Source organism: Taudactylus pleione, unplaced genomic scaffold (assembly GCF_031769625.1).
Source record: "Taudactylus pleione unplaced genomic scaffold, aTauple2 ptg000886l, whole genome shotgun sequence".
NCBI lineage: Eukaryota > Metazoa > Chordata > Amphibia > Anura > Myobatrachidae > Taudactylus > Taudactylus pleione.
Genome location: NW_028285287.1, coordinates 1526997 through 1554161, shown reverse-complemented (window position 1 = coordinate 1554161; position 27165 = coordinate 1526997). Strand labels below are relative to the sequence as shown.

Here is a 27165-nt window from a genome sequence, read left to right as displayed (position 1 = left end):
TGTTTATGAAAACAACTATGATAAAAAGATTATTGTGAACATTTATATAACGCCAGCATATTCCATTGCACTTTTCAGTTGAGAACAAAGACAATGATTAATCAAGACTGGGTAATAAGACAGAGAGGTAAGGCTACTCTGTTCGGTAGCTTGCAATCCGTAGCTCAGTATGGGGGAGATGTACTGAGCCTTACAGCATGCGCCCCCTGCTGGGTGTCTATGCGAATAGGTGCCCAATGGAGCAATTCAGTTGTTTCTCAGTTCAGGCGCCCATTAGCATTAACCGCACCCACAAGCACTGGGTTTAGCGCGCAAAGCGACTAAACCTGCTTAAATAGGTGGTTAGGGCGCCCAAACCACCGTCGAGGTGCCCAAAAAATGGCGTTTTAGACGCATTTTTGCTCACACCTCCAGAGGCTGTGAGAAAATAACGTGACTGCCGTGTCTAATGTGTGTCAGAGAACAATTGAATTGCTCTGCTAGATGCCCATTACTGTAGACGGCCAGCGGGAGGGCGTACGCGCCACAATTGAATTGCCCCCTTGTCGAGCGATAAAGTGGGGAGAGATTAAGTACCAATCAATCAGCTCCTAACTGTCATCTTACAGGCTGTGTTTGAAAAATGTCAGTTAGGAGCTGATTGGTACTTTGTCTCCAAGGTTTGATACATCTCTTTAATAGTGTGAGATAATGCAGGATGTGTGACGTGTGATCTTGCATTTATTTACAGGAAAACGAATCATGCGCTGTAGTATTTTTTTCTGAATCCACTTCCTATTTAAAGACTCTTACATGGTTTGTTTTACCTGTAAACAGTTGGTTTAGTGAACATAAAAAAGGTTCTCCGTTTATTTTCAGTACTTCCTTGTTCATTGTTTGAAGTTTCAACCACTGTCTTTCAGGACTGAAATACTGATTGGAATGTCGCAATTCTTCATTTTTGTTGAGTAAAATAAATTTCTTTGTTCTTACAATAAGATATCAGAATGCAGGTAAACATTGCTGAGGGAAAGGGGGGGGGGGGGGAGTGTTAGGTTTATGGAGCATAGTGGGGTTGGGTTTAGGGTGCTGTAAGGGTGGGTTAAGATTAGGCACCTCCGGGGGGAGTTTAGGTTCTAGGAGCAGAAGTTAGGGTTAAGGGTTAGGCACCACTAAGTTAGGGTTGGGGTGGGGGGGTAGGGATAGGGTACTTGCCTGCCCTGTCGGGATGTGAACCAGTGACTATTCAGCCGCTGGGACTTCACACCCATTTCGGTTTAAACATGTAAAGCTGCTGTCTAAAGTCCTGCTAAGCGCACCCAAAAGATGGACTTTTCGACTATTACTACTCACCACATCAGGAGCGTGCGAGCAGATATGCATCTGCGCCCGTCGGTGGAAACAATTCGGGTGCACAAAAAACAAGAGAGATGGTAAGAACTTACCTTTGTTATCTCTGTTTCTACGAAGTCCATAGGGTCCACACGGTTGACCTTTGGGGTATAGCTGGATCTGGATCCATGGGCACCACGCAGTTAAAGCTTTCACTGCTCCCAGGATGCACTTGGGTTCGTCCGCCTCTATACCTCGCCCCCGAGCCACAGGCACCTCAGTTGGTAAGCAGCCAAGGCTGGAGGAGGAGACTAAACAGAGAGAAGGAAGACTGGAACACACAAGAAACCATACTCACAGAAATGGGAGACGGAAAAATCGGTGTCCAGCCACACAGCCCATACGAAGCCAGGTGCATCAGGGCGGACGCCCTGTGGACCCTATGGACTTCGTAGAAACAGAGATAACAAAGGTAAGTTCTTACCATATCTCTTGTTTTCTACTTCAGGGTCCATAGGGGGTCCACAGGGTTGACCTTGGGGATGTCCCAAAGCAGTTCAACTAAGTGCGGGGACGCTCCTGTGCAGAAAGGAGAATCTTGCGCCCAAAGGATGCATCCTGAGAGGCAAAGGTGTCAAACGCATAAAACCTCAAACGTCTGAATTGAAGACCAAGTGGCTGCCTTGCACAGCTGAACAGCGGAGGCACCACGTCTAGCAGCCCAAGAAGGACCCACAGACCGAGTGGAATGAGCCTTAACAGAGGCCGGAACAGGTAAACCTTCCTGTATATAAGCCTCACGAATAACAGAACAAAGCCAACGGGCAACAGTTTGTTTGTTGGTAGGCCAACCCCTCTTATGAAAACCAAAGAGGACAAACAAAGAATCGGACCTTCTAACAGAAGCAGTCCTGTCAACATAAAGTCTGAGAGCACGGACAACGTCCAACGAAGCCTCACCAGCTGTAAGATCAGGAGACTGAAAAGCTGGCACCACAAGTTCCTGATTGATGTAGAACTTAGAGACCACCTTAGGCAAAAACTCAGGATGAGTGCGAAGCACCGCTCTGTCCTAGTGAAAAATCAAGAAGGGGGGAACGACAGGAGAGCTCCCCCAACTCTGACACCCTCCTGGCTGAAGCAATCGCCAGGAGAAAAACAGTCTTAAGTGTTAACCACTTGAGGTCAACCGACTCAAGGGGCTCAAAAGGAGGGCCCTGCAGGACCCGAAGAACCACCGCCAAGTCCAAAGGAGCCACAGGAGGCACGAAGGGAGGCTGGATTCGGAGAACACCTTGGAAAAAAGTGTGAACATCTGGCAGTGTAGCGATCCTTAGCTGGAACCACACGGGCAGCGCGGACACATGCACCTTCAGGGAGGCAAGGCGTAAGCCTAGGTCCAAACCTGATTGAAGAAATTCCAAGATCCTAGAAACTCGGAACACCTGAGGATCATAGTTTCTGGACTCGCACCACTGGTGCGCCACAACCTGTGGTAAATCTGTGCGGAAGCAGGTTTGCGGGCCCTGAGCATGGTACTAATAACCGAACCCGAGAAGCCCCGAGACCTTAAGATGGCTGTCTCAAGAGCCACGCCGTCAAAGAAAGCCGACCCAGATCTGGGTAAAGACAGGGCCCTTGAGACAGTAGGTCCTGATTCTGAGGAAGAAGGTACGGAGCGTCGATGGAGAGGCTCCTCAGATCGGAGTACCAAGGACGTCTGGGCCACGCTGGAGTCACCAGCACGAGCGTGCGCCGTCCTACTTGAATTTCCGCAGGACCCGAGGTAGCAGGGATATTGGAGTGAAAGGATACACCAGGTGAAATGTCCATTTCACCGACAGCGCGTCTACCAGACATGCGCCTGCGTCTCTTGTCCTTGACCCGTACACGGGCAACTTCTGATTGTGACGGGAGGCCATCAAGTCCAGCTCTGGCAGCCCCCATCTGTCCACGAGTAGCTGAAACACCTCTGGGTGAAGCGACCATTCCCCGGGATGCACGTCGTGACGGCTGAGCAAGTCCGCCTCCCAATTGAGGACACTGGGGATGAAGACCGCCGAGATCGCTGGCATGTGGCACTCCGCCCAAGCAAGGACCCCTCCAACATCGCAGCCCGACTGCGAGTTCCTCCCTGGTGGTTGATGTACGCCACCGTGGTGGCGTTGTCGGACTGAACTTGAACCGCCCTTCTTTGAAGAGCGGTGCCGGATGACTGCAGGGCCCTGTACACAGCCCGCAGTTCCAGGATGTTGATGGGAAGAAGTGCTTCCTCCGCCGTCCAACGTGCCTGAAGTGACAACGAGCCTGTCACTGCCCCCCAACCCTGGAAACTGGCATCTGTTGTGAGCAGGACCCAGTCTGGGATCCAAAAGGGGCGCACCTCGACCAGATGAGCTGTCTGAAGCCACCAGGCCAAAGACTGCCGAACCTCCCGGAGACAACTCCAGCATCTGAGAGCGGATCCGGTGAGGTAACCCGTTCCATTCTGATAGAATCAGCCCCTGCAGGGGCCGTGAATGGAACTGGGCAAATTCCACCATGTCGAATGCCGACACCATGGACCCCAGAACTCTCACTGCCGAATGGACCGACAGGCGGCAACTGCTCAGGCAACTGTGTATCCGCAGCTGTAGGGAGGCGACCTTTTCCGGAGTCAGGAAGATCCTTTGCTGATGAGAATCTAGTAGGGCTCCCAAATGAACCATCCGCTGTGATGGAATCAGGGAAGACTTTCTCCAATTTATCAACCACTCGTGCGCTTGCAGACAAGCGATCGTCAGGTGGAGATGTTGAAGCAGGACCTCCGGAGAGCTTGCCAGCAAAAGGAGGCTGTCCAGGTACGGCAGCAGCCGTACGTTCTGGTTCCGAAGATGTGCGGCCAAGATTGCCATCACCTTGGTGAATACCCTTGGTGCCGTGGAGAGGCCAAAGGGTAGCGCCCGGAACTGATAGTGATGCTGAAGGATAGCGAACCTCAGATATCGCTGGTGCGAATGTGCTATCGGAACATGGAGGTAGGCGTCCTGGATATCCAGGGACACCATATAATCCCCAGGTTCCATCCCCAGAATGATAGAACATAACGTTTCCATCCTGAATTTGGGAACTCTGAGGAATTTGTTCAGAGACTTCAAATTGAGGATAGGGTGATGAGAACCAATGGGTTTCTGCACCAGAAACAGAGTAGAGTAGTACCCCGTCCCTCGTTGTGATTGAGGAACGGAAACAATGACCCCTGCTTTCAGCAAGGACTCTATAGCCTCCTGAATCTGTAAAGCCTTGGTTTTGTCCTGAGAAGGACTCTTGCAGAAAAACTGGTGGGGCGGCCTGTGCCAAAAAGACAGTGCGTACCTCTGGGAGACCACTTCTCAAACCCAGGCATCCGTGGTGGTTTTGTGCCAGCACTGGGCAAATTGAAGAAGTCGGCCTCCTACTCTGGGGTCCCCCAGAGGGAGGCCCGTCCCATCAGGCAGAAGGTTTATCTTCCTGTTTGGAAGCAGGGCGCCTGGCACTTCAGGCCTGCTTCTTGGGTTTAGAGGCGGACGTTGCCGACTGCCTCAGAAAGGACTGACCTTTGGCCTTTCCCTGAACCCGAAAGGACCGAAAAGCAGAGCTCCTCACCTTAGTAGGTGCTAAAGCCGAAGGGAGGAAGGCAGACTTGGATTTAGCCAGAGTATCCACTATTTTGTCCAAGTCCGGACCGAAAAGCAACTCCCCATTAAAAGGTAATGCCTTCAGGCCCTTTTTAGAATCCGCGTTCGCCCTCCAGGACCGCAGCCACAAGGACTAACGAGCCGACACAGCTGCAGCCGACACCCTAGAGGTCAGCAGGCTAGCATTTAACGACGCTTCCTCAATATATGGATATTCGGAGCATCGTCCGTAAAGGTATCTTCCAACGCGTTGGCCCAGCTCTCAATGGCCTTAGCCATGGACGGACGGGCCACAGCTTCAGAGAGGGAATAGATAGACTTTAAACAAGTCTCCACTTTCCTGTCCGTGGGATCCTTCAGAGAAGAGATAGACGGCAATGGCAACGTATCGCTCTTAATTAAGCTGGTGACATGGGAATCCACCGCCGGTGGGGTTTCCCATTTCCTGCAATATGCTTCAGGAAAAAGGATAATTAGACTCCAACCTTTTCTGCGGTTGGAATCTCTTACTGGGCAACTGCCAGGCCACCGCCATATGATCCGTCAATTGGTCAGACAGGGGAAAAACATTCGAAGTTACCTTAGCCTTTTTAAAATTAGGAAACTTCGACCTAGGAGCCGGCGCATCATCCTCTATATGGAGGATAGCCCGCACCGCCCTAACCAATGCCGGCACATTAATGGAGGACTTGGTCTCTACCTCCTGGCCCACGGCATCAGTCAGAGTCCTCATGAATCTCTCCATCATCTGACGACACGTCCGAGTCCGACAAATGCGCCGTCAGTGAACCCACAAAAGGACGCTTAGACGCCCTTGGTGGCACATCACTTTGCAACATCGACTGAGACGCTGAAGATGAGGCCGCCAGACTCAGTACCGAGCTGGAGAGAACATCTACCCAGGGTGGAGGAGCCGACTGAGGAAAACTCTGGACAGGCACCACAGACTGCTGTGTCACAGGGGGAGACTGGACATACACAAGCAGCCCCGTATAGGGACCCACAGTCCGGGATCCGGGGGGAGACTGCAAAAACTGCAGAATACCCGGGGAATGGGGGATGTTCGGCTGGGGCAACGCCTGAGAAGGGAGAGTTGTTGGGACCGATAAACTGTCCGCAATAGACGCCAGCACCTGGGAAAATATCGCCCAAGGAGGGTCCTGCGATATATAGGGGGTTTAGAGGGACCAGATACCAGCTGGCACAGACCATCCGGAGATAAATCTTCCCTATCCACTCTCGCAGAACAGCGTCTGCAGGAAAACAACACAGGAGCCCTGGAGCGCTCAGTCTCCTCATCAGACATGATACAGTAAATACTTAATGGATATGTATCACCAGAGGAATTACGGTGTTAACACCCGCGCACTCACTAGTATGCAACACAAACAGCCCAGATATGGTACTGTGTAGCACACAACAGTATGTGACTGACCTCACAAATACGTGATTTATATAAGTGAGGTTACCAGAAAAACGCCCTTCCCCCACACACCTGCCAGGCCGTAGGAGAAGGAAAGGGATAGGTATAAGCTGACAGTAAGGAGAATAAGTCACAGACAGGCAGCACTAGCAATAGTCACATACAATGCAGAAAAGTTAGTACTCACTGCACCTTTCGCTACAATCAACCGCGCAAATTAAGTGTCTGGGAGGACTATAGTGCTGTGTACACTGTCCTTCAGCAGGAGAGAGGTACACAGGGGGACCGGTCCACTTGATACCGCCTGGGAGTTCTGCGATGCCTGCCAGTAAAGATGGCTGCTGGAGACCTCAGAGGAGGAGTGGCCGAGAGATGAGAGCAGCTCAGCGACGCCAGACTGCGTGCTGAAAGGCGCGCTGAGCTGAGGGGAGGAGCCGCTAGACAGGGAAGGCTGCCGCCCCTGGCTAGCAATGAACCCCCGGGTTGCTGGTCCCGCTTCCAGCCTACTACCCTGGTGGTCTAGCGGTCGAGCGGGGTGTTCCTCAGAGAGGGGGAGCCCGCCGCCTCCGGCCTGTCCCCAGGGACAGGAGGCTTCTGACTGCATGTAAAGTATCCGCGGGCCGCCGCACGCAGCCACCCGCGGCTTACCTGATCCCCGGCGATTCGGCAGCAGCCAAGGGAGTCCCCAGAGCCCGGCTAGTACAGACTCTGGGGTCCCGCCGCGATCCCCAGATCTGTACTGGCGTCGCGGCACCAGCGGGCAATAGGAGCGGCAGCGTGGACGTCCTAAAGGACAGTCTGATGTTGCCACTCTGATGGTGTAAAAAAAACTTTTCTCTTTAAAAATAAAGCTTAGGGGCTGCTCCTGCAGCCCCACTGCAACAGGGTGACCCGACTCCGGCCGGGCACAAACTAAAACTGAGGTGCCTGTGGCTCGGGGGCGGGGTATAGAGGAGGACAGACCCAAGTGCATGCTGAGAGAAGTGAAAGCTTTAACTGCGTGGTGCCCGTGGATCCAGATCCAGCTATACCCCAAGGTCAACCCTGTGGACCCCCTATGGACTCTGAAGTAGAAACAATTGAATTTTGTTACTCTACTTCATTACATGTCTCAATCAAAAGATATAAAGAGTTACTGATGCTTAACATGCTGGAAAAGGTTCTAAAATGTTTAGCAAAGACATTGGCTTTCACCAATTCACTGTCAGGGTGCAAATGGCAAAAATTCAACACTACTATTACTCTCCCCAGAGGTGGTTGTCTAACAAAACAACCATAGAAGAACAGATGAGAGACCTAGGGTCACGTCAAAGGATCTGCAGGCCTCTGGTGTACTGGCTAATGTCAGCATTGAGTCCACAATAAGGCAAGACACTGAACAAGAGTAGAGTGCGTGGGAGGATGTCAAGGAGAGGACCATTTCTGTAAAAAAAAAAAAAAAAAAGCCCACAATTTGTCGTTTTGTTTTTAATAATTGAATTAGGTCAATAACATCTATTTCAAACTTAGTAATCCCTTTTTAAAAAAAAAAAAAAAAAAAAAAAAAACACCATTATTATTATTATTATTATTGATGTCTCAAAACGTTGATTACAGATAGAAACATGGGGCTCTGTTTCAAATCAACGCGAATTGAGTAGCGCCGGGAGGAGCTCCCGGTGCTATTCAATTCAGCACACAATTAACCCCAACTAAGGATTTCTTTTCGCTCCCCTCGTGGGGTGCAAGCAGAAATCCTGCAAAACTCCTGGCGCAATGCTGTTTTCTGGCCTTAGCACCATGGAAACGGCATCGCACTGGGCAGTTTAGTCTGAGAATGCCAGTTCGCGACTATACACCATGTTTAAGGCGCAAGAACCGGCATTTTCTGACAAAACAGCGTGCTGAATTGAATAGCTCCGGGAGCTCCCTCCTGGCGCTATGCAATTCGCATTAAATTGAATCAAGCCCATAGAATTTGACGGTAGAGAAGAACCACTTGGGTATGCAGTCCAGAAGCCGATGGTCGAATTGCCGACCGCCGGCTTCCCGACTTTGCAATCCTGACAGGGGACTAGTGATAGGTGTCGAAATCCCAACACCTATCAATAGACCGGCATTCCGAACGAAGGTAAGGCGGGCGAGGACAGCTGCTGGGGGGGGGGGGGGAGGATTTTAGGTTAGGGGAGACTTAGGGTTAGGCTAGGGGAAGGGGGGTTAGGGTTAGGCACCCCCGGGTGGAGGTTGTGGGGGCGGGGGGGGTTTAGGTTTAGGCACTTACGGGGGGGTTAGGGACTAGGGGGGAGGTTAGGGTTAGGCACCTCTAAGGGTGGGGAGAGGGTTAGGTTAGTTAGTTTACTTGCCTGTCGGGATCTTCACTGCTGCCGGTCTTCCGGCGTCGGGATTTGAACCGCCGGACATAGGTCCGGCAGTCATTCATACCGATCCCACCAGATGTGTGGGACTGATAAACAATTACGTGAATATTTGGTACAAGTCATAGCTGCTTAAGGGTTGATTCCTAGAGGTTCAAATTCTTTTTCTGACAAATTTAATGTAGGATCATTTTTATCAGTAAATGACTAAAATGTATATCCTAATGTGTTTAATTGGGTCCTTTTTTTTTTTTTATAATTTTTTTTTTTTTTTTTTTTTTCAATTACTTTAGAGAGAATCTGAACATATTTAAGGTCAATTGTATGCAGTAATTGAGACCGTTCTAAAGGGCTCCCAAACTTTATCACAATTTTACATCAGTCTCCAATACAGGAGTTGAGCTATAGAGTTCAGTGGGCCTGATTCAGACATGATCATGAGCGCTCGCAACCGGGTCGATGTTTGCCCACTGGGCATGCGCACGACGGAGCCGGTTCCGTCGTGAGCATGCGCGAGACCCGGCTAGCGACGGGTGATCTGTCGCTCCGGGTCTCGCACCAAAGGAGGCGAGCTGTCGATGGTGATTGACAGCTCGCCCCGTTTGGTAGGCGGGCAGGGGGGTGTTTGGCCAAACGGAGGCGTTCCCGAAGGAACGCCTGCCGTCTTGGGGCGGCCCCACTGACATCACTAGTGATGTCAGTGGGAGAGCTTCCGGCTCTATTAGAGCCAGAAGCTCTCTGGGGCTTGCGGCCACGAGACCCTACCACAAGGGTCTCGTCGCAAGCCTGATTGTCGCGATGGTCTTGACCATCACGACCATCAACCTGGCCGCTCGCAATAGCTGTGGGTTGTCACCCACAGCTATGCGAGCGGCTAGGAGGCCGCACAAAAAAAACAAAAAACGCCCTGATTCAGAGCGAGCGTCCGTCTCTGAATCAGGCCCAGTGTCCGCTTCGTTTGTGCTTGTAGATCCATCCTTTCTGGGTTCTGCCTGCTTCCTGTATCACTAGGCCTATTAGTCTGGTTAGGTGGTGAGCGCATAGACGGGTCAATAGTAGTCTTCATCTGGCTGCATTTACCAAACTTCTTGGTAATGTGATGAAAAATGATTCATTAGGCTTGCTTTGGGGCTAGCTTACGTTGTTTGGACACAACCACATGGAATGTGACGCAAGTATTCTGCAGGCTTATAATGCCAGTAAGTGATCCTTTGATGTTTGTTTCATTATGTCTTGTCATTTTTCTTTCTTGCTTGCCATATACTTGCATCACACTCTGGGCCTGATTCAGAACCACTCGCAAGATGCAATCGCTCACTTGCAGAAAGGGGCCGGATATTTAAATTAAGCTCTCGCACTACGTCGCGTAAGGACGCCCACTGCGTGTTAGCGAGCAACGGCAAAGTGCGCTCGCAAGTGTCTGAAGACGCCCCCTTGCCATTCGCAACACATGTCATCTCCGGGAAATGTTTGCTTAATCGGGACCATCGTCAGGCATCGGAGCTGCTCGCAGTCCTTGGGGTTGCCTTAACCTGTGGCAAGCACTGCAATCAGTGCGGACTGAAATACATGCAGGTGACGTGTACAATGACACTACTTTGCTAATTATGCACACCCTTTAAATGCCGTATTGGCGGGCAGACACACCTGCGTTTGCAACACCACTCCCCCGTTCACATGCACCTTCCACTGTTACCACCCACAAACGGCACTATTTGTCACTTCAAGCAGCGACCTGATAGTGGCTTACGAGCTACCAAAAGCGGATCACAACGAATGGCTTGCGCACACGCACTGTGAATTATACGCATGCGCAGATGGGGGAAAATCGCTCAGGTCAACCGAACGCACCTTTAGCGAGCGGGTTTGAATCAGGCCCTCTGTTTGGTACGCTTTGAATTTCTCTTGGGTATCCACAGGATATCTTGGGGTATAGGTGATGACGTCAGGAATCAGGCACCATAGAGTTAAGTTTTCAGCCTCCCAGGATGCACCAGGGTCCCTCTCCTATACCCCGCCCCTGATCCAAGGCATCCCAATTTCGTTGGTGCCCGGCTCTGAGTCGGAGCACATGTTTAGCCCCTGAAGTTTTCTACAATCGGCAGCTGTGGCTGCACATCTGGGAGTACAGCATGGACAGTCAGTACTGACTTCCATGCGGTCTCCCCTTCACCCCGCCGGTACCAGAACGCTGGTACTGATCCGGGGATGCTGGTAAGTATCTGGGGTCACGGCTAGCGGTGACCCCAGATGCTTCGGACCGTGGCCGGATCCAAGGGGGACAGGTAAGCGGCAGGGTCCCGTGGTGGGTCCCCGCTGAACACATGGTCCAGAGTCCCCAGGCAGGGGGCTCCCTGGGGACTGGCTGCAGCGTGGAGCCAGGCAAATAATCTGTGCTTCCACTATACCCCAGGGACAGCGGGCCGCGGCTGAGCGGCAAGCGCTACGGCAGTCCTGGGGGTTAATTGCATGCCAGGGGAGCGCGCCTTTTCCTGTTTACAGCCGGCGCCTCCCCTGTTGCACACAGTCCTCTCTGCACCTGCCGGTTGGTCCTGTGGTAGCGCTCCTCCCCCAGGCCGGCCTCCTCTCTGCTCCTTGGTGGCCATCTTCTTGAAAGTGTGGTGAACACTGCTGGAAGCTGACTGAGTGTCTGCAGCATTGTGGTCTGGGTCCCCCTGCATACCTTTCCTCCGATAAGGTCAGTGTATGCAGCGCTGTGTCCTACCAGACTCTGTCTGTGCAGTTGAAATCAGCGCTGATGGTGCATGGAATTGATTCTTCTGCATTGTATGTGACTTACTGCTAGCGCTGCTACCTGTACTTTCACTTTCTACTGTCAGCCATTTTACTGTCCCTGCTCTTACTCTGCTAAAACCCTTGCGGTGCGGTATTACAGGGTGTTCTCCCACTATATTAATAAGTATCAGTGAGAGGGTCACATACTTTACCATCATGTCTGAGAGTGACTTTCCTCGCCAGCTTCTGTGTACTACATGCAGTGTACCAATAGCGGAGGGAGATGGTAACGCAGAGGGGTTATGTCGGCAGTGTTACTTATTGGCGCGCCCAATTACTGTCACTGCTTCGGTGCAGGAACCTCCCTGGGCTTGTTTCGCTAAGGCGCTTACAATCCTGGTGGGCCAGCTAGCTCCGCCTCCTGCATTCACTCAAATGGGATTATCCCAGCAGTCAGTGGTGTCGTCACCCATGCAAGGGTTCCCGAGACAGCTGATGGTACCCCACAGTCTCCCTATTTCCCCTCCCCAGGCTACATAAGAGCCTGCGTGGGTTAATTCATTGACAAATACGGTACAGCAATTGTCGGATGTTTTACAAGGAGAGTCTGTGTTGTGGCCTTTGGCGTCTCGGTCTGCTCATTATGATGATGATGACGTGACGACCGATGAAGGGGAGATTCTTGACCTATATGATCAAGAGCCTCTCCGTACTAAAGAGTCGGACGCTAAGTCTAAGGTATATATTCCTGGCCTTATTCGGGCAGTCCGTATGGCTTTAATCATTGAGGATGACGATCCTCCGGTGGCCAAATCCAAATATGCCTTTTTCAAGGATATTAAGGGCGATGCCACAGTGTTTCCTCTTTCTGATTCAACTGGTGGATCATTTAGAGGAGGCGTGGAAAAATCCTGGTAAACTGTATCAGCCTCAGAGGCGATTGGCGGTGGCTTATCCGTTTGCAGATAATTATTTATCCTCCACAGGTGGATTCTCATGTGACACGTCTTGTCAGAAGTGCTACTTTGCCCATGCCCTCCATGTTCCGCCTCAAGGATGCTACGGATCGCGAGTTTGAGATGTGCTTTAAGTACATTTATTCCCTTGCTGTAGGGGCATCCAGACTGGCTATATGGCTGTGTGTTGGGTAGCCAGAGCAATGGAGCGCTGGGCTGATGGCCTGGAGGCGTCCTTAGACTCGGACTGTTTGGCGGAACAGACTGAGTTAGTGGGCAATCTCAGGGACTCAGCCACTTATATTAATGAGGTGGCCCAGGATATCAGTCTCCTCACCTCCAGAATTTCCTCTGCAGCTGTTGCCGCTCGTCGTACCTTATGGTTGCGTTCCTGGAAAGCGGACGCAGATTCCAAAAAGGGCTTAGAATGTTTGCCTTTTAATGGGGAAGTCTTCTTCGGTCCTGATCTGGACAAGATAGTAGCTACGCTGGTAGCAGCCAAATCTGCATGTCTCCCGTCTGCAACGGTCCCTTCAGGTTCTGGTACGTCGTCCTTTCGGCCTTACATGGCCCAGGGTAGGCCCAAAGCACAGTCTTTTTCACGACAGGCTGGCCCCAAGAAATCTGCCAAGCCCAGGAAATATGCCTGGAGTACCAGACGTCCGGCTCCCAAGTCGGATGACACGCCTGCGGCCTGACGGTCCGGGCCTCCCTTTGGGGGATCCCAGTGTGGGAGGCCGCCTGCTTCAGTTCGCCCAGTGTTGGTTGACAACAACACGGGACACTTGGGTTCACGTGGTGGTTTCTCAGGGGTATGCCCTCTCCTTCCGGCTCAGGCCTCCCTCCCGGTTTTTCACCACCGGCCTTCCATTAGACCAGCACAAGGCGTTGGCGCTGCGGAAGGTATTGCATACTATGCTCCAGGCTGGAGTTATAGTACCTGTTCCGTTATCCCAGAGGGGCCAGGGTTTCTATTCCAATCTTTTTGATACTGAAACCCAATGGATCTTATCATCCAATTCTCAATCTCAAGGCCCTCAACAAGTCTTTGAGGGTGCCTCGGTTTCGGATGGAGACCCCTCGGTCCATTATTCTAGCACTGGAACCTGGGGATTACATGGTGGTGTTGGACATCCAGGATGCTTACCTGCATGTCCCTATTCTTTTTGCGTCATCAGCAATTCCTCAGGTTTGCAATCCGCAATTACCATTTTCAGTTCCGGGCGCTGCCTTTTGGCCTGGCGACAGCATAACATGTTTTCACCAAGGTCATGGCGGCTCACCTGCGAACGTAGGGAGTCCGATTGTTGCCGTATCTGGATGACCTACTGTTGTTGGCCGAGTCCCCAGAGATCCTCCTACGCCATCTGGAACTGACAATTTCGGTCCTGCAGAATCACGGCTGGTTGATAAACTGGACAAAGTCCACCCTGATCCCATCTCAGAGGATTCTACACCTCGGGGCCTTGTTGGACTCTCAGCAGCAGCGGATCTTTGTGACGGAGGAAAAGATCTCTGCCTTACAGTTGAGGGTGCGCAGTTGTCTACAGGGTCGCTGAGTGTCTGTGCACTCGGCAATGAGGCTACTGGGCTCCATGGTGTCAGTATTCGACACGGTGGAATATGCCCAGTTTCACTCCAGACCTCTGAAACAATTGATCCTGTCCAAATGGAATGGGTTGCCTCCAGAGCATAAGGTCTCAGATAATGGTAGTCACTCCGGAGGTTCGCCTGTCTCTAACCTGGTGGTTGCAGATGACCCATCCCAACAAGGGTCACCCATTTTGGGTGGCGAACTGGGTCCTTTTGACAACGGATGCCAGTCTCCGGGGCTGGGGTGCTATCACGGGTCCACACTTCTTTCAAGGCAGGTGGACTCAGCAGTAAGCAGGGCTTCCAATAAACATCTTGGAACTCCACGCAGTGTTCAGTGCTCTCCAGCAGGCACGTCAAGTTCTCAAAGGACAACCGGTGCAGGTCCAGTCAGACAACGCCACCGCCGTGGCCTACATAAACTGCCAAGGAGGAACCAGAAGTCGGGCAGCACTAGCAGAAGTGTCCCGCTTCCTGGTTTGGGCGGAGCACAATCTCCCGGCCATATCAGCGGTATTCATCCTGGGAGTCCTCAACTGGGAAGTGGATTTTCTCAGCCGGCAGGACGTGCATCCGGGAGAATGGTCTCTGCACCAGGAAGTCTTTCAACTTCTGGTGGACAGGTGGGGTCTTCCGGAGATAGACCTCATGGCTTCCCGTCATAACAACAAGTTGCCGGTGTACGGGTCTCGAACAAGAGACGAAGAGGCGTCTCTGGTAGATGCACTGTCTGTCCAGTGGATGTTCCAGTTCGCCTATCTCTTCCCTCCGTTTTCCCTTCTTCCGAGGGTAATCCGCAAGTTCAAGCAGGAAGGAGGCACACTCCTGTTGATAGCTCCCGAGTGGCCCAGACGGCACTGGTTCTCGGACCTAAAAAGTCTATCAGTAGACGTTCCTCTGCGGTTACCGCTGTGTCCGGACCTGCTGTCACAGGGTCCTTGTCTTCACCCGTACCTGACTCTGCTGTCTTTGACGGCATGGCTGTTGAGACGGCCCTGTTAAGGTCCAGAAGAGAGTTTTCCGGCTCTGTGGTGCAAACCATGTTAAGAGCTCGGAAGCCTTCCTCTGCAAGAATTTACCATTGTGTGTACCTTCTTTCAGTGGTGTCGCCCTAGAGGTTATGCTCCTCGGGTGTTTTGCCTATCTAGGGTGTTGGCTTTCCTACAAGCTGGCTTAGATCACGGTCTTCGCCTTGATTCACTGAAGGTGCAGGTGTCTGCCCTGTCAGTCTGGTTTCATCGTATGATTGCTGCGCTCCCTGATGTCCGCACCTTTCTGCAGGGAGTTCTTCGCATTCAGCCGGTGGCTCCTTGGGATTTGGCTGTGGTCCTGTGAGCTCTTCAGGGACCGCCGTTTGAACCACTGGGCTCAGTGGACCTCAAATGGCTTACAGCTAAAACTATTTTCCTTCTGGCCATTGCCTCGGCCAGAAGTGTCTTGGATTTAGGGGCTCTCTCATGTCGACCCCTTTTCTAATTTTTCATAGGAACAGGGCGGTGCTTCGCACTCGTTCTGCATTCCTTCCTAAAGTGGTATCAAGTTTCCACATCAATGAAGACATCGTTGTGCCGGCCTTTAATTCCCCTGATCTTTCAGCGGGTGAGGCCACCCTGGATGTTCTGCGGGCTTTAAGGATTTATGTTGACCGCACCTCTTCATTTTTCGGAAATCGGAAGCCTCGTTTGTCCTATGGCTTCCGTAAAAAGGGTTGGCCTGCTTCAAAGCAGGATGGATTCGTATGGCAACTTCGGAAGCTAATCTTCATGAAGGCCTTCCAGTTCCATCCTCTGAGAGGGCTCATTCCACTAGGTCTGTAGGTCCTTCGTGGGCAGCTCGACGTGGTACCTCTGCTGTCCAAATTTGCAAGGCCATGTGGTCGTCTGTCCATACCTTTGTGAGGTATTACGCTTTTGACACCTTTGCCTCTCAGGATGCTTCCTTCGGGCGGCGGATTCTCCTTTCAGCACAGGAGTGTCCCCACCCTTAAAGGATACTGCTTTGGGACATCCCCAAGGTATCCCTGTGGATACCCTATGGACCCTGATGTAGAAAATATGAGATATGGTAAGAACTTACCTTTGTTATCTCTATTTCTACGAAGTCCATAGGGTTCCACAGGACACCCGCCCTGTCGCTCCTGTACTGCAGATGGGCTTTCTTCTGGTCACTGGTTTTTCCGTCTCCTTCTGGTGAGAATGTGATTCTTGTGCGTTTCCAGATCTTCTCTTTCTTCTCCTCCTACGGCCAATGGCATGTTACGTAACTGAGATGTCTTGGCTCGGGGGCGGGGTATAGGAGAGGGACCCTGGTGCATCCTGGGTGGCTGAAAACTTAACTCTATGGTGCCCGATGCTTGACGGTAATCACCTATACCCCAAGCTATCCTGTGGAACCCTATGAACTTCGTAGAAATAAAGATAACAAAGGTAAGTTCTTACCATATCTCATAATTTTGCTTTTTATAAAACACTCCTAGAATCCAAAAGCAAAACTCGATGAAAATTGGCAATATTGAAAAATCGCTGCTTAATAAATAAATCCAATAGAAAGTTAACTTTAGCACATGGTATTTCCGGAGGTGAATGTGTTGGTCTCGTCTTTTTCTGAGGGGGTTGGGTATGGGATCCTGCGGTCGGGTTGCCGCCGGTCAGAATACAGACAGCTGCATCCCGACAGTCAGAATCCTGACACTATAAGGTAAGCTCCCTAACCCTTACCCCTAACCCTCCCTCCCTGGTGCCTAAACCTAACCTCCCTTTCCCTGCACCCTAAACGATACTTACCTGTCAGGACCCGGCATCGTTATTTAGACCGTTGCCATCCCGCACGCCGGGCTACTGACTACATTCCGTCTGAGGGTCTGACCGGTCTGCTTGTGGTTGATTGAGGAATTTGTAAAAGTTTTTGCAGTTTTGCAATAGTTCATTATTGGGTTCTTGACAATTTCCTTCAGATTTGCGGAAGTATAAAATGCATATTCTGTGGAAGTTTTTTTTTTCCCACTGTAGTGTTGTTCCTGAAATCTGTCATCATAGGTCACATATGTCAGGAAAGGCCATCTCCTGACCATGGTTGTGTAAGTTCTGGCAGTTATAGAGACACGTGTGACTTAGTTACTTTAGAGATGTTTATTCAACTGAATTTATATGATATTAAAATTACTTCATATCTTGGTACCATAACAGATATGCTAAGTTTTATGGGACCAACAAAACTCAAATATTTCCTTTCCCCTGTCACTAATAAAAGAGGCATTCATTTTATTGTTGTATAGCCTGATACGGACGCAATGGCGATATTTATGCAGATTGAGCTATTTGTTTGCCATTGCGTATAAGGCGCACTATGCACGCGTTGCGATTGTTTACGATTACGTTCACGTAGAGGATCCACTCGCAAAGTGAGTGTCAGGTAGTCAGCATTTGTGGGAGGTAACGGGTGGTGGTTATGCAAATGCAGGCGTGTGTGACCGGTTAAACTCTGTTTCATGGGCGTACATAAATTAGCCATTGTGATCGCTTTCGCACCATGAAACTTTTCTGCGTATCGGGGGAGCTGCAGTGTTTGCGGCAGATCATATTTGCCGTACATGTTGTGCAACAATGTTACCGATGTTTACGCAGGAGTGCGCCATTCGGATATAAGAAAGCAGCGGTGGGCGTCCTTATGTTCGGGTAAGCTTTTGAATCATTGGCATATTTTCGCAGCTGCGTTCCGTGCAAAATCGCAGCTCGATTGCATTAGCGTCCATCTCTTTGTCACCTTGTAGGGGACTATACAGATTGTTTTGGTTATCACTGGTAGTTGCTGTTACTGACCACACGTACTGGTGCCACTAGGCCAAATCAGCCACTGAGTAAGGGACTGATCCAGAGATGGATGCAGTTCACCCGCAGCAGCGATATTAAAATGTTAATGCTGCAGGAGGCGTCTGAGGAGAAAAGACGCCTCCTGACAGCATTGCAGATCTGAATGCTGCGTCCTAGTGCTTGGTACACACTGGCCGATATATTGGCCGATCAATTGATCGGCCAATATATCGTGCCCACGTTGGCCAGTGTACAGACGATATGTCTGTGAATGAGGTCGTTCACAAACATATCGCATGCTGTGCTGCACAGTCAATGAACAGATATCCATCGGCAAGTGTGTACGGGCTATCAGCTGATAGCTCGTACGCAGGGGCGCAGAGAGGGGGGGGAGCCACGAGCGGGTACTAATTACCCGGGTCCGGCACCGTTCCTCATTCCTCTTAGGTCACAGCAGCACAGCACACGCTGCTGTGTGCCGGGCTGCACTGGGAGACTGTCCAAGGCTGCTAAAGCAGCAGCCGGAGAGTCTCTTATGCAAGGGGGGGAGCGATAACGCTGGGCAGAGGGGCACAAGTGCTGCGCCGCTGATGTCTTAGGCCCCCCAGGCGGACTTAGGTTTAGGCAGCGGGTAAGGGGGAGTTAGGGTTAGGCACCCCTAAGGAAGGGTTAGGGGGGGGGAATTAGGTTAGTTAGTACTTACCTTAGGGACGATCGGGATTTCCTTCTGTGTCGGCCAGCCGCTGTCGGGATTTGAACCGCCGGCCATACCGGCATAAATCATACTGATTCTGGTGCCGTGTTGATAGTGCATTTGAAAGAGTTAAAAATATTCTTTTGCAGTGGAACTACAGGTCCTGCAAGCCTCCCCCGCATGCTGGTACTTGAGAAACTGCAAGCTCCCCCCCAGCTCTCCAGGGATCCCTGGGCTGACTAACAATCAAGGGTAATGATCTGGCATGGGGACCTGCCCCCACTAGAAATTGTTTGGTGCTGGTTATGGAAATTACAGGGGACTCCTACGCTTTTTGTACCCTGTATCTCCAGAACCAGGACCGGATCAGAGCATAGTGCTGGTTACGCTAAATACAGGGGACCCGTACGTCGTTTGTCCGCTCTATTTAGCACAACCAGTGCTGGGTCTCAGTAGCCTGGGGCAGGTTGTGCTTTGGGTGGGAGAGGGGGGAGGGGCACGCCATTTATTTTGCTTATTTCATTGTTTAACATGTTTTTAGCACAGAAGCACATATGGATCTCATTGATCCGTCCGTGCATCTGTGTCTTTTGTCACAGATGCTTGCCGCACGGCTAACACTGATCCGTGCGGGCATCAGTGCCTTGATGCATGCATGCATGCATGCATGCATGACTGATCTACCTGATCCCTTGTATGCAGCATCATGCAGATCCGAACGACATATCATTCGGTACATGCACACTGAATGATATGCCGCCAGATCATGGACGATACCGACAGATATTGCCTGCAACAGGAAATATTTGACGGGACGATGAACGATGCGCGTGTATCCTCACGATGTGTACATATTATGCACGATCTGTCATTCCGATGCGTCAAACGGCCAGATCGTGCATAATATCGTACCCCGTGTGGGGGCCTTGAGAATGCTATTTACCGTCACTAAACACCCGACATTAGGCTCTGTAACCTGCATTTCTCGACTTAAATCTAAGTCGTGATTGGGACAATTGAATAGCTCCGGGAACTCATTGCCGACACTAGTCAACATCACGTTCAATTGAATTCCCCCCTATTATTTTGTTTGCATTCCATTTACAGGTCTAAACTGATATAGCTGCTACTTTGAGCACAGAAAATGTACTGTGTAAAAGGTTTGCTCACACGATATTTGGTATATTCATTTTAGTGTCGTTTATTTGGAAATAATTCTACAGTTAGTCATGTTTACTTCAATGGGTTACTAATGGATCACCAAGTTGCTCAATAAACCATTAACATTGTAAGACCGTTATGAGGTAAGGAAGTGTTGTAAATGATTGAATTATATCATTACCACACCATATGTTATCAGCTATCACTATTAGCCCATGTGCATATTGGCACCATTAGTGTTCACTCTAGGTCCGGCGCTGGACCTAGAGAAAGGGCACTTCTGCGTGTGCCCCAAAAAGTGGGCGTGGCCAAGGAAAAGGGCTCCTGTCTTTATGACTTGTTCCCTTTTCGTCACTCTTCGGGGCGCTGCGTTCACTGGAATGGCATTCACCGCCGTTTTTCCCCACCTACGGGTCACTGCGGCCTGCGGGAGGGCACAGAACCCCACAGGCTGTTTCAGCGGGGCCGGAATGCTACACCATGCCTAGCAGGAATGCTACACCATGATAAAATAATAATTTTTCCCGTCATCCATTTTTATTGCCCCGTTAACAATTAGTTTGTCCTCTTTATATAATCTTATATTTATTTTGCTGCCTAATATATTCTTAAAATAATTTTGCACCCATAAGGTAGGAACTTTAGTGCTCCTGCTAGGTGTTTCAGTGAGGTGCTGAGCTCTGCCCAATTTGAAGTCTCTGAAATGCGCCCTGCCCTTTATGGCTGCGCCACTCTAAAACAGCCGTCCCCACCCGCGGGGCCACAGTGTCCTGCGATTGAATAGATGCACATGGCATCTATTTACACTGTAGGGAGAGCTTGGGGGCAGCCCAGCATCTTCGAGTGCTGGACACGCCCCCTACAGTGATGAAAAAGGGGTGTGTCTCGGACACTTTTTTTTTTTTTTTTTTCTAGTGACCACGCTACTTTTTCGGGCGCGCGCCTTCGGTGCTGTGCCCTTCAGTGAGAGCCGTCCCGGCCACCCTAGAATTAAAACTAGGAAATTATTTTTGTCTCTATTATTTTGGTCACTAAATAATGATTATAATAAGTACATTGCTTTTTTTTTCTGGCGGTAATAAATCAAATAATTTCAGAAAACAATAAAATAAAATGGAAGCTACTATAAATGCTGTATCAACTCGTAACTTTTCACTGAATAAGTGTATTGCCCCAGATCTAGATGACCAGATGTCTTAATAAAAATGCCTGGTTTTCCTTATGGTTTTGCTTAAACCGCATGCAGTTTTGGAATTTTTCAAACCACCTTAAATTACTGACTGTTTGACGTTTCACCCTTTCAAACCGATTGTAAATACTGCGATTTGGAGTAAATCTCCCGCATAATGTGTGGCAGTTTCACAACTATCAAAAAGTTGCTGGCTGGAAAGTGGTCTACAAGTCGTTCGCAGGGCTGTCATTAGTGGACTGTCACCAATACTCCACCGCCATCTGGCCGGGGATCGCATTGCGCGCCCCCTCACCAGCGGCCTATGCAGCAAGTGTATGAACGGTCGCCTGACCGTCCGTACACACAGCACGATGTGCAGATATATCTGCCATCAGCTGTGCTGCACAGCCAACACGATATGTCTGAACAACATCTTTCACAGACATATAGTCTGTACACATTGGCCAACCCACACACAATTTTTCCATTGTTCAAAAGAAAATGCAGTTTCCTAGACACAACTGAGATGTTGCATATGGGGGAAGAAATCAATTTATTTATTGCGGCTGCAGCTCACGTGTAAAGTGACCGGAAATTGTTCAATTGTTATACATTACTTATCGCGGATTTCTGCTTGCAGCCTCCTGAGGTGCGAGCAGAAATCTGCCCAAAGTCAGACTTTTAGGCTATTAAACCGCATCGCGTCTGACTTTTTGGCGCCTTAACTGTCGCTTTGGACAGAAGAAGCCGTTTTTTACGCGGCTAATCACCTGCTTTTTGAGCACAAGATCCATGATAGTGATGGGTGCCTTGTTACTGTCCAGAGTGCGTGCACTGCTCTGTCTCCTCTCTACTATACATGTTGGGTACTAGGACCCAGAGTCGGAGGGAGACACGACCCTCGACCTGATGACTTCACCGCTGAGCTATTGCTCATGTGCAGTTGGTGCCATCTTTACTGTGTTGAATGTCCATACACAGTACTTGGCTCCTGATGAGACACCTAAATACCGCTGTTAAACCCCCCACAATACTGCTATTCTGCTTGGCGCTGATGACGTTGTGTTACCGCTGTTGCCCTGTTGATATCAATAAACCCAACATCCTGGTTAAGGACTCTGTGTGGCCTAACAGCCGCATTCTGCCTGACACCTATTGTGACCACCATCCTAATAGGCTATATCAATGCGCTCAACAGCAATTAAATAGCTCACTGTCATTTAAGACTGGTGCTGCGACCATGCAAAACTATTGAATTGCCCCCATAGTACCTTTTATACTCCTTCCATCAGTAAAGCAGTAACATCTGTCAAGGTAACTTTGGGGGCGATGTAGCAAACTGAGGACAGGTGGAGAAGTTGCCCATAACATCCAATAGGCTACTACCGATCATTTTATAGACTATACTTGATAAGTGATAGCTAGTACATTGGTTGCTATGAACAACTAGTTATTTTAGAAGGTTGGATACACCTCCCCTATAGTCCATCAGGTTGGTGCAGTTGATCTGTGTAGCTGCACCCTGCGTATGACCCTAGCTTGCATAGCTGTTAGTCCAGCGCTCCCACATGCTGCATTGTTACAATAAACAAAATATATATTTGATTTACAGACACGTCGTAGTGTAATCATTTACCCAGTTTTTCCATTTTCCTTTTCCATTGTTACAAATAAAATGTTATGTGGGCTATTATGTGCTGTTAAACAGATTGCTTGTTTTTCTAAATTCCCTATCTAAACTTAAGAGGAATGCCGTAGTCTTTCTGATGGGCTATGCCTTTTATCCATTCTTTAGCTCTCATTTTCTCTTGCTGTATAAATTCCGTTCGTAGAGTCCATTATGTATACAGCAGTAAGCATATTGGTTACGTGCAATACAGTTTAGATACAGATGTGTCCACATACTTCTATCCGTGTGCTACAAGTCGCGTTACACATAACGTGTGTATAGTGTTCCCGCTAGGCTCTCTTAGCGGGGTTCCGTGCACTGCCCAATCTCTAAAGGGCAGAATGCGCCCTGCCCCTCTTGGCGGCGTCTTTTCGGGCGTGAACAGAAGTGCCCCTTTCTAGATCCAGCACTGCATGACTCTGTAGCGCTGAGCGGCTTTTTGTGTGTTTTTTTTCCTTTCAAATGCGTCTTATTCGCACAACCATGTGAATAGGATGCACATGCAGCTTCTGCTGATTAAAATAATATGATCTGTGTACTACTGCTGGTGTATCTGCGTGCAAAATGCTATGTTACACTGTCAGTGGCTGCGACACTCTAATGTAGCCTTTCACATGCTGTGCGAATAAGACGCATTTGAAGGGAAAAAGATGCTCAATGCTACTGAGGCGTATTTAACATACATACAACAGCAGGGGCACTCACCAGGCTTGAAATAAATCAGCAGGGTTTATTAACATAGAAGCCATAGCTTAACACATCAAGTTTTCGGTCCTAAACACCTTTGCTCTGGTACCACATTTGTTTTGTATCTTGACAGAGAGCGACACCCCAGGCAGAAAAGAGTAACAACACGGAATATGACATGAGCAGGATGCTAGAATGAACACTACACAGCTATTATGTCAGGGCTTCACCAATTTGTTTAAAATCTAGGAGCCAGGATGAAAGTGTAGGAGCCACAGCTCTGTGTGTTATGCTACTGTTATACAAACTATACTAGTCCACAAAATGGCTGCAGTTGAATGGATATAGTAAAAAGGAGGCCCCATCACTGCTCTGCACAGCTCCCCTGCTCCACCCCCCACCCAGTAATATCCAGTAATAACTGACCACATTTACACATAACCCATTGGTGCCAGAATGTACTACAAACCCCCATCCTCCCCGGGGCCACATTCCTGACCACCTAACCCCCGCCCCAAGCAACCAACCCCCATGGCCACACTACTAAGAGTACCCCCAGGCAAACCACCCCTCTGCAGCCACATTGCTGTGCAGCTACCCCCGGGCAAACACCAACATCCCCACCCACGGCCACACTAATGAGCAGCTACCAACCTCACCCCAGGGTGTCGTTCCCCCCCCCCCCCCCAGCAACCAACCACAATGGCCACACAACGAAGGTGGTACTGGGCAGAAAACGACCCCTTCGCAGCCATTCCACTTAACCCAATCGTGGTCACACCACTATCCCTCTGAAGCTGCTCCACAATCCCTGGCCGCGCATAGACCCTCTTACTGGAAAGCTCTATGCAGCCAGAGTTAGGCGACAGCAAACGTACAGGAGTATCAGCGCAGACTGTGGCAGACAGCAGAGGTCAGCACAGGCCGGGATGGAGAGAAGTCAGCGCAGTCGAAGGCCAAGATGGACACCGGCACAGCAGTCACCACAAGCGACACTAAGCACATGCAGTCCTCTGCATGAAATGAACACCGCAATACTAAATAAATGATGATAATGATACAGGGACGAATCTCTGCTGGGGTGGACGAGGATCTGCTTTCTCTCACCCTGCAAAATCTGGTAGCCAGTTAGTAAAATCTGGTAGCCATGGCGACCTGGCTCCCGGGATTTGTCGAGCCCTGTATTATGTAACACAACGTGAAGTTGTAAATGGAAGAGTTCAAAAAGCGATGATGAAAGGAACTCCATAGTGCTATACTGACCAAGAGCTTAGGCTATGGAAACCCTCCTGTAGCACACATTTCTAGCCCATTCAAAATATTATCTTCACAAATATAAATCCAGGTAAGAGGTGAGACAGTAAAAATGGTAATATGTTGGTTGTTATAGGAGCATAGGGGTACACATCGCCCAATTTATTTTATTTTTTTTTGTAGCCGCCCCTCCTTTCATTTGGGCATGTCCCCTTCCAGTACCTGGGCACGTCACTGCCCTTGACTGCTGTGAGCGCAGTATATTAAGCGTGAAGAATAATGCCCAATGTGGCATAGCCCTTAATGGATACAGGTAGCAGTATCGGGCAGATTTTTGCCAATGGTATTGTGACTTGACATTTGGGTGCTTCTTCGCACATTTTGGATTTATCTTAAGTTTTATACAGTAACTTTAGGTCATGTACATTTTGGCAACCGTTTTTCCTACTGGGAATTTTAAGTGATTTGTGGTTGCTGTTGTTTTCATCATGCATTTACCTGTGGATAGAGTAAAGGGGCCTATCCATTAGGCGTCCTGCAAAACTGAACGACTAGCGTTGAGTCCTTCAGGTTGCCTAAGTGCGGTGCCCGCACTGAACGGCATTCACTGTATGTCATTTAGTGCAGGAGACCGACATCCTATCTGCGAACATGTGGAACCTGACGCTCGGCTGACGAGTATGTTCCACAGATAGTCGCCGTGGGATTCAATCGGGAAACCGGCTGACGTAAGCCCGACAGCCGGCTTCCCGATTGCTTTATCCCGGCGAGGGTTAAATGACAGGCGTCTAGATTTTTCCGACACCGGGAGACCGACGCCCGGCATCCCGATCGAAGGGTTGCCGGGCGCCGCGAGCGGACAGCCGCGGGGGGGGGGGGGAGGCTTAGGTTTAGGCACCGGGGGGGGGACTTAGGGTTAGGCACCCCCCGGGAGGGTTAGGCTAGGGGAAGGGGGGGTTAGGGTTAGGCAACCCCGGGGGGGAGCTTAGGGTTAGGCACCCCCTCGGGGGACTTAGGTTTAGACACTTAGAGGGGGGATTAGGGTTAGGCACCCCTAAGGAGGGTTAGGGGGGTTAGGTTAGTTTGTACTTACATAGGGACGATTGGGATTTCCAGCGCTGTCGGGCTGCCGCTGCCGGGATCTCTTCATCTGTCGAGCTGACGCTGCCGAGAATCGAACTGCCAGCCATTCGTCAGGCGATATTTCATACCGAATGCGTCGGCAAGGACCCAGCGTACACTTGCATCGCTGGTCCTTGCCGGCTATCCATTAGACGACTTTCTGAACGCTAGGCTTTGGTCAGATCGTTGAAAAAGTCGTCTAATGGATAGGCCCCTTTAGATACCATCTGAAAAAGATAAAGCACCAGAAAGCTAGCACACGTTTAAGTGAGCATGGTACCATTAGAAACACTGCATTCTTTTATTTTTAATTTTTTTTCAGACCTATTTGCATTCGTTGTAATATTAAAGTAGTAGTAATGCTAGTGAGTACTTTTTTTTTTTTTTTTTTTTTGTTGGTTTCTTCTCCTTTTTTGGATGTTGCTTTTTCTGATTCACTTGTTCCATTTTGTAGGTGGGTGCTGTGGATCCGATTCTAAACAGTATGTGTACGGCGGATGGGCCTGGGCGTGGTGGTGTATTTCTGACACTAAACGGTAAGTGACCTCTATTTCACTGTAGCAAACGTTATCAAATATGAAGAATAGGGAAATACGCAGAATTCCAGATTGTATAACTGTCATTGTTAATCACTCTAAAGGTGCAATGTGTCCATGATGCTACCAGAGAGTACTGTACAAAATTAAAGCTGGCTATACACTGGAGTGATATCGGCCTGATTTGACCAAATCGGAAAGGCAAATCTGGCTTGTCGTGCAGTGTGTATGCCCAATTTGCGTGCTCCTGCGGTCGCATGAGATATTGTGTGGTTACCCATGCTGCACGTCCAATCACATGATATCACATGTGGTGCCATACATATTAATGAAGGACAGAACGAGTGATCGGTCATTAAATCGGGTAATAGCGTTCCCGCTAGGCTGTTTTAGCGGGGCGCGGCGCCCTGCCCTCCTTCTGGAGGGCAAAAAGCACCCTGCCCTCCAGGAGGAGGGCAAAAAGTGCCCTGCCCTAACAGCCTGCGGGAGCCGTTCTCACCCGCGGGACTCAGTGTCCCGCGGGTGGACAAACATGCGGTGACCCGGTCACCGCCGGAGAATAGACGCCGGGCGCATGCGCCCAGCATCTATTCTCCCTTTCTGCTGCGCTTGGGGGCTGCCCGGCATGTCCGTAAGTGCCGGGCACGCCCCCAAGTATGACGAAAAGGGGACGCCTCTTATAGACACGCCCGCTTTTCATAACCACGCCCCCTTTTCGGGCGCGCACACAAGAATGCCCTCTCTAGCTCCGGCGCCCTGCCTGCTGCCGGAGCTAGAGGGAACACTAGGTAATGTGTACCGGCAATCATGCGATGTCCAGGGTGAAGGCAAATCTCCCTGAGCATCGAACCAATTGACTGGTCGCTCCAGTGTTTACCCAGCTGAGGGCCGTATTCAGTTGGTTTCGCACTTGCAGAAAAGTTTTGCCTGCTGGACTCTCCGCCGACATTGCGTGTTTTTGATGCGGAAAGTTATCGTGCACGTTCCCACTATTCGCCGTATTCATTTCCAAACCACGCGAAAACGGCAAGCG

At 50.0% G+C, this 27165-nt stretch overlaps 1 protein-coding gene across 2 annotated transcripts in view; it reads left to right on the top strand.

Annotated features, from left to right (window-relative positions):
- The window catches only part of FLOT2 (flotillin 2), an 85254-nt gene that overhangs the window by 12011 nt on the left and 46078 nt on the right, over nucleotides 1-27165 (top strand). For both annotated transcript variants that reach the window (XM_088459017.1, XM_088459018.1), the window contains exon 2: nucleotides 26051-26132. In XM_088459017.1, coding sequence (XP_088315143.1) covers nucleotides 26051-26132 — 82 coding nt within the window. The remainder of the gene's footprint in view (nucleotides 1-26050; nucleotides 26133-27165) is intronic.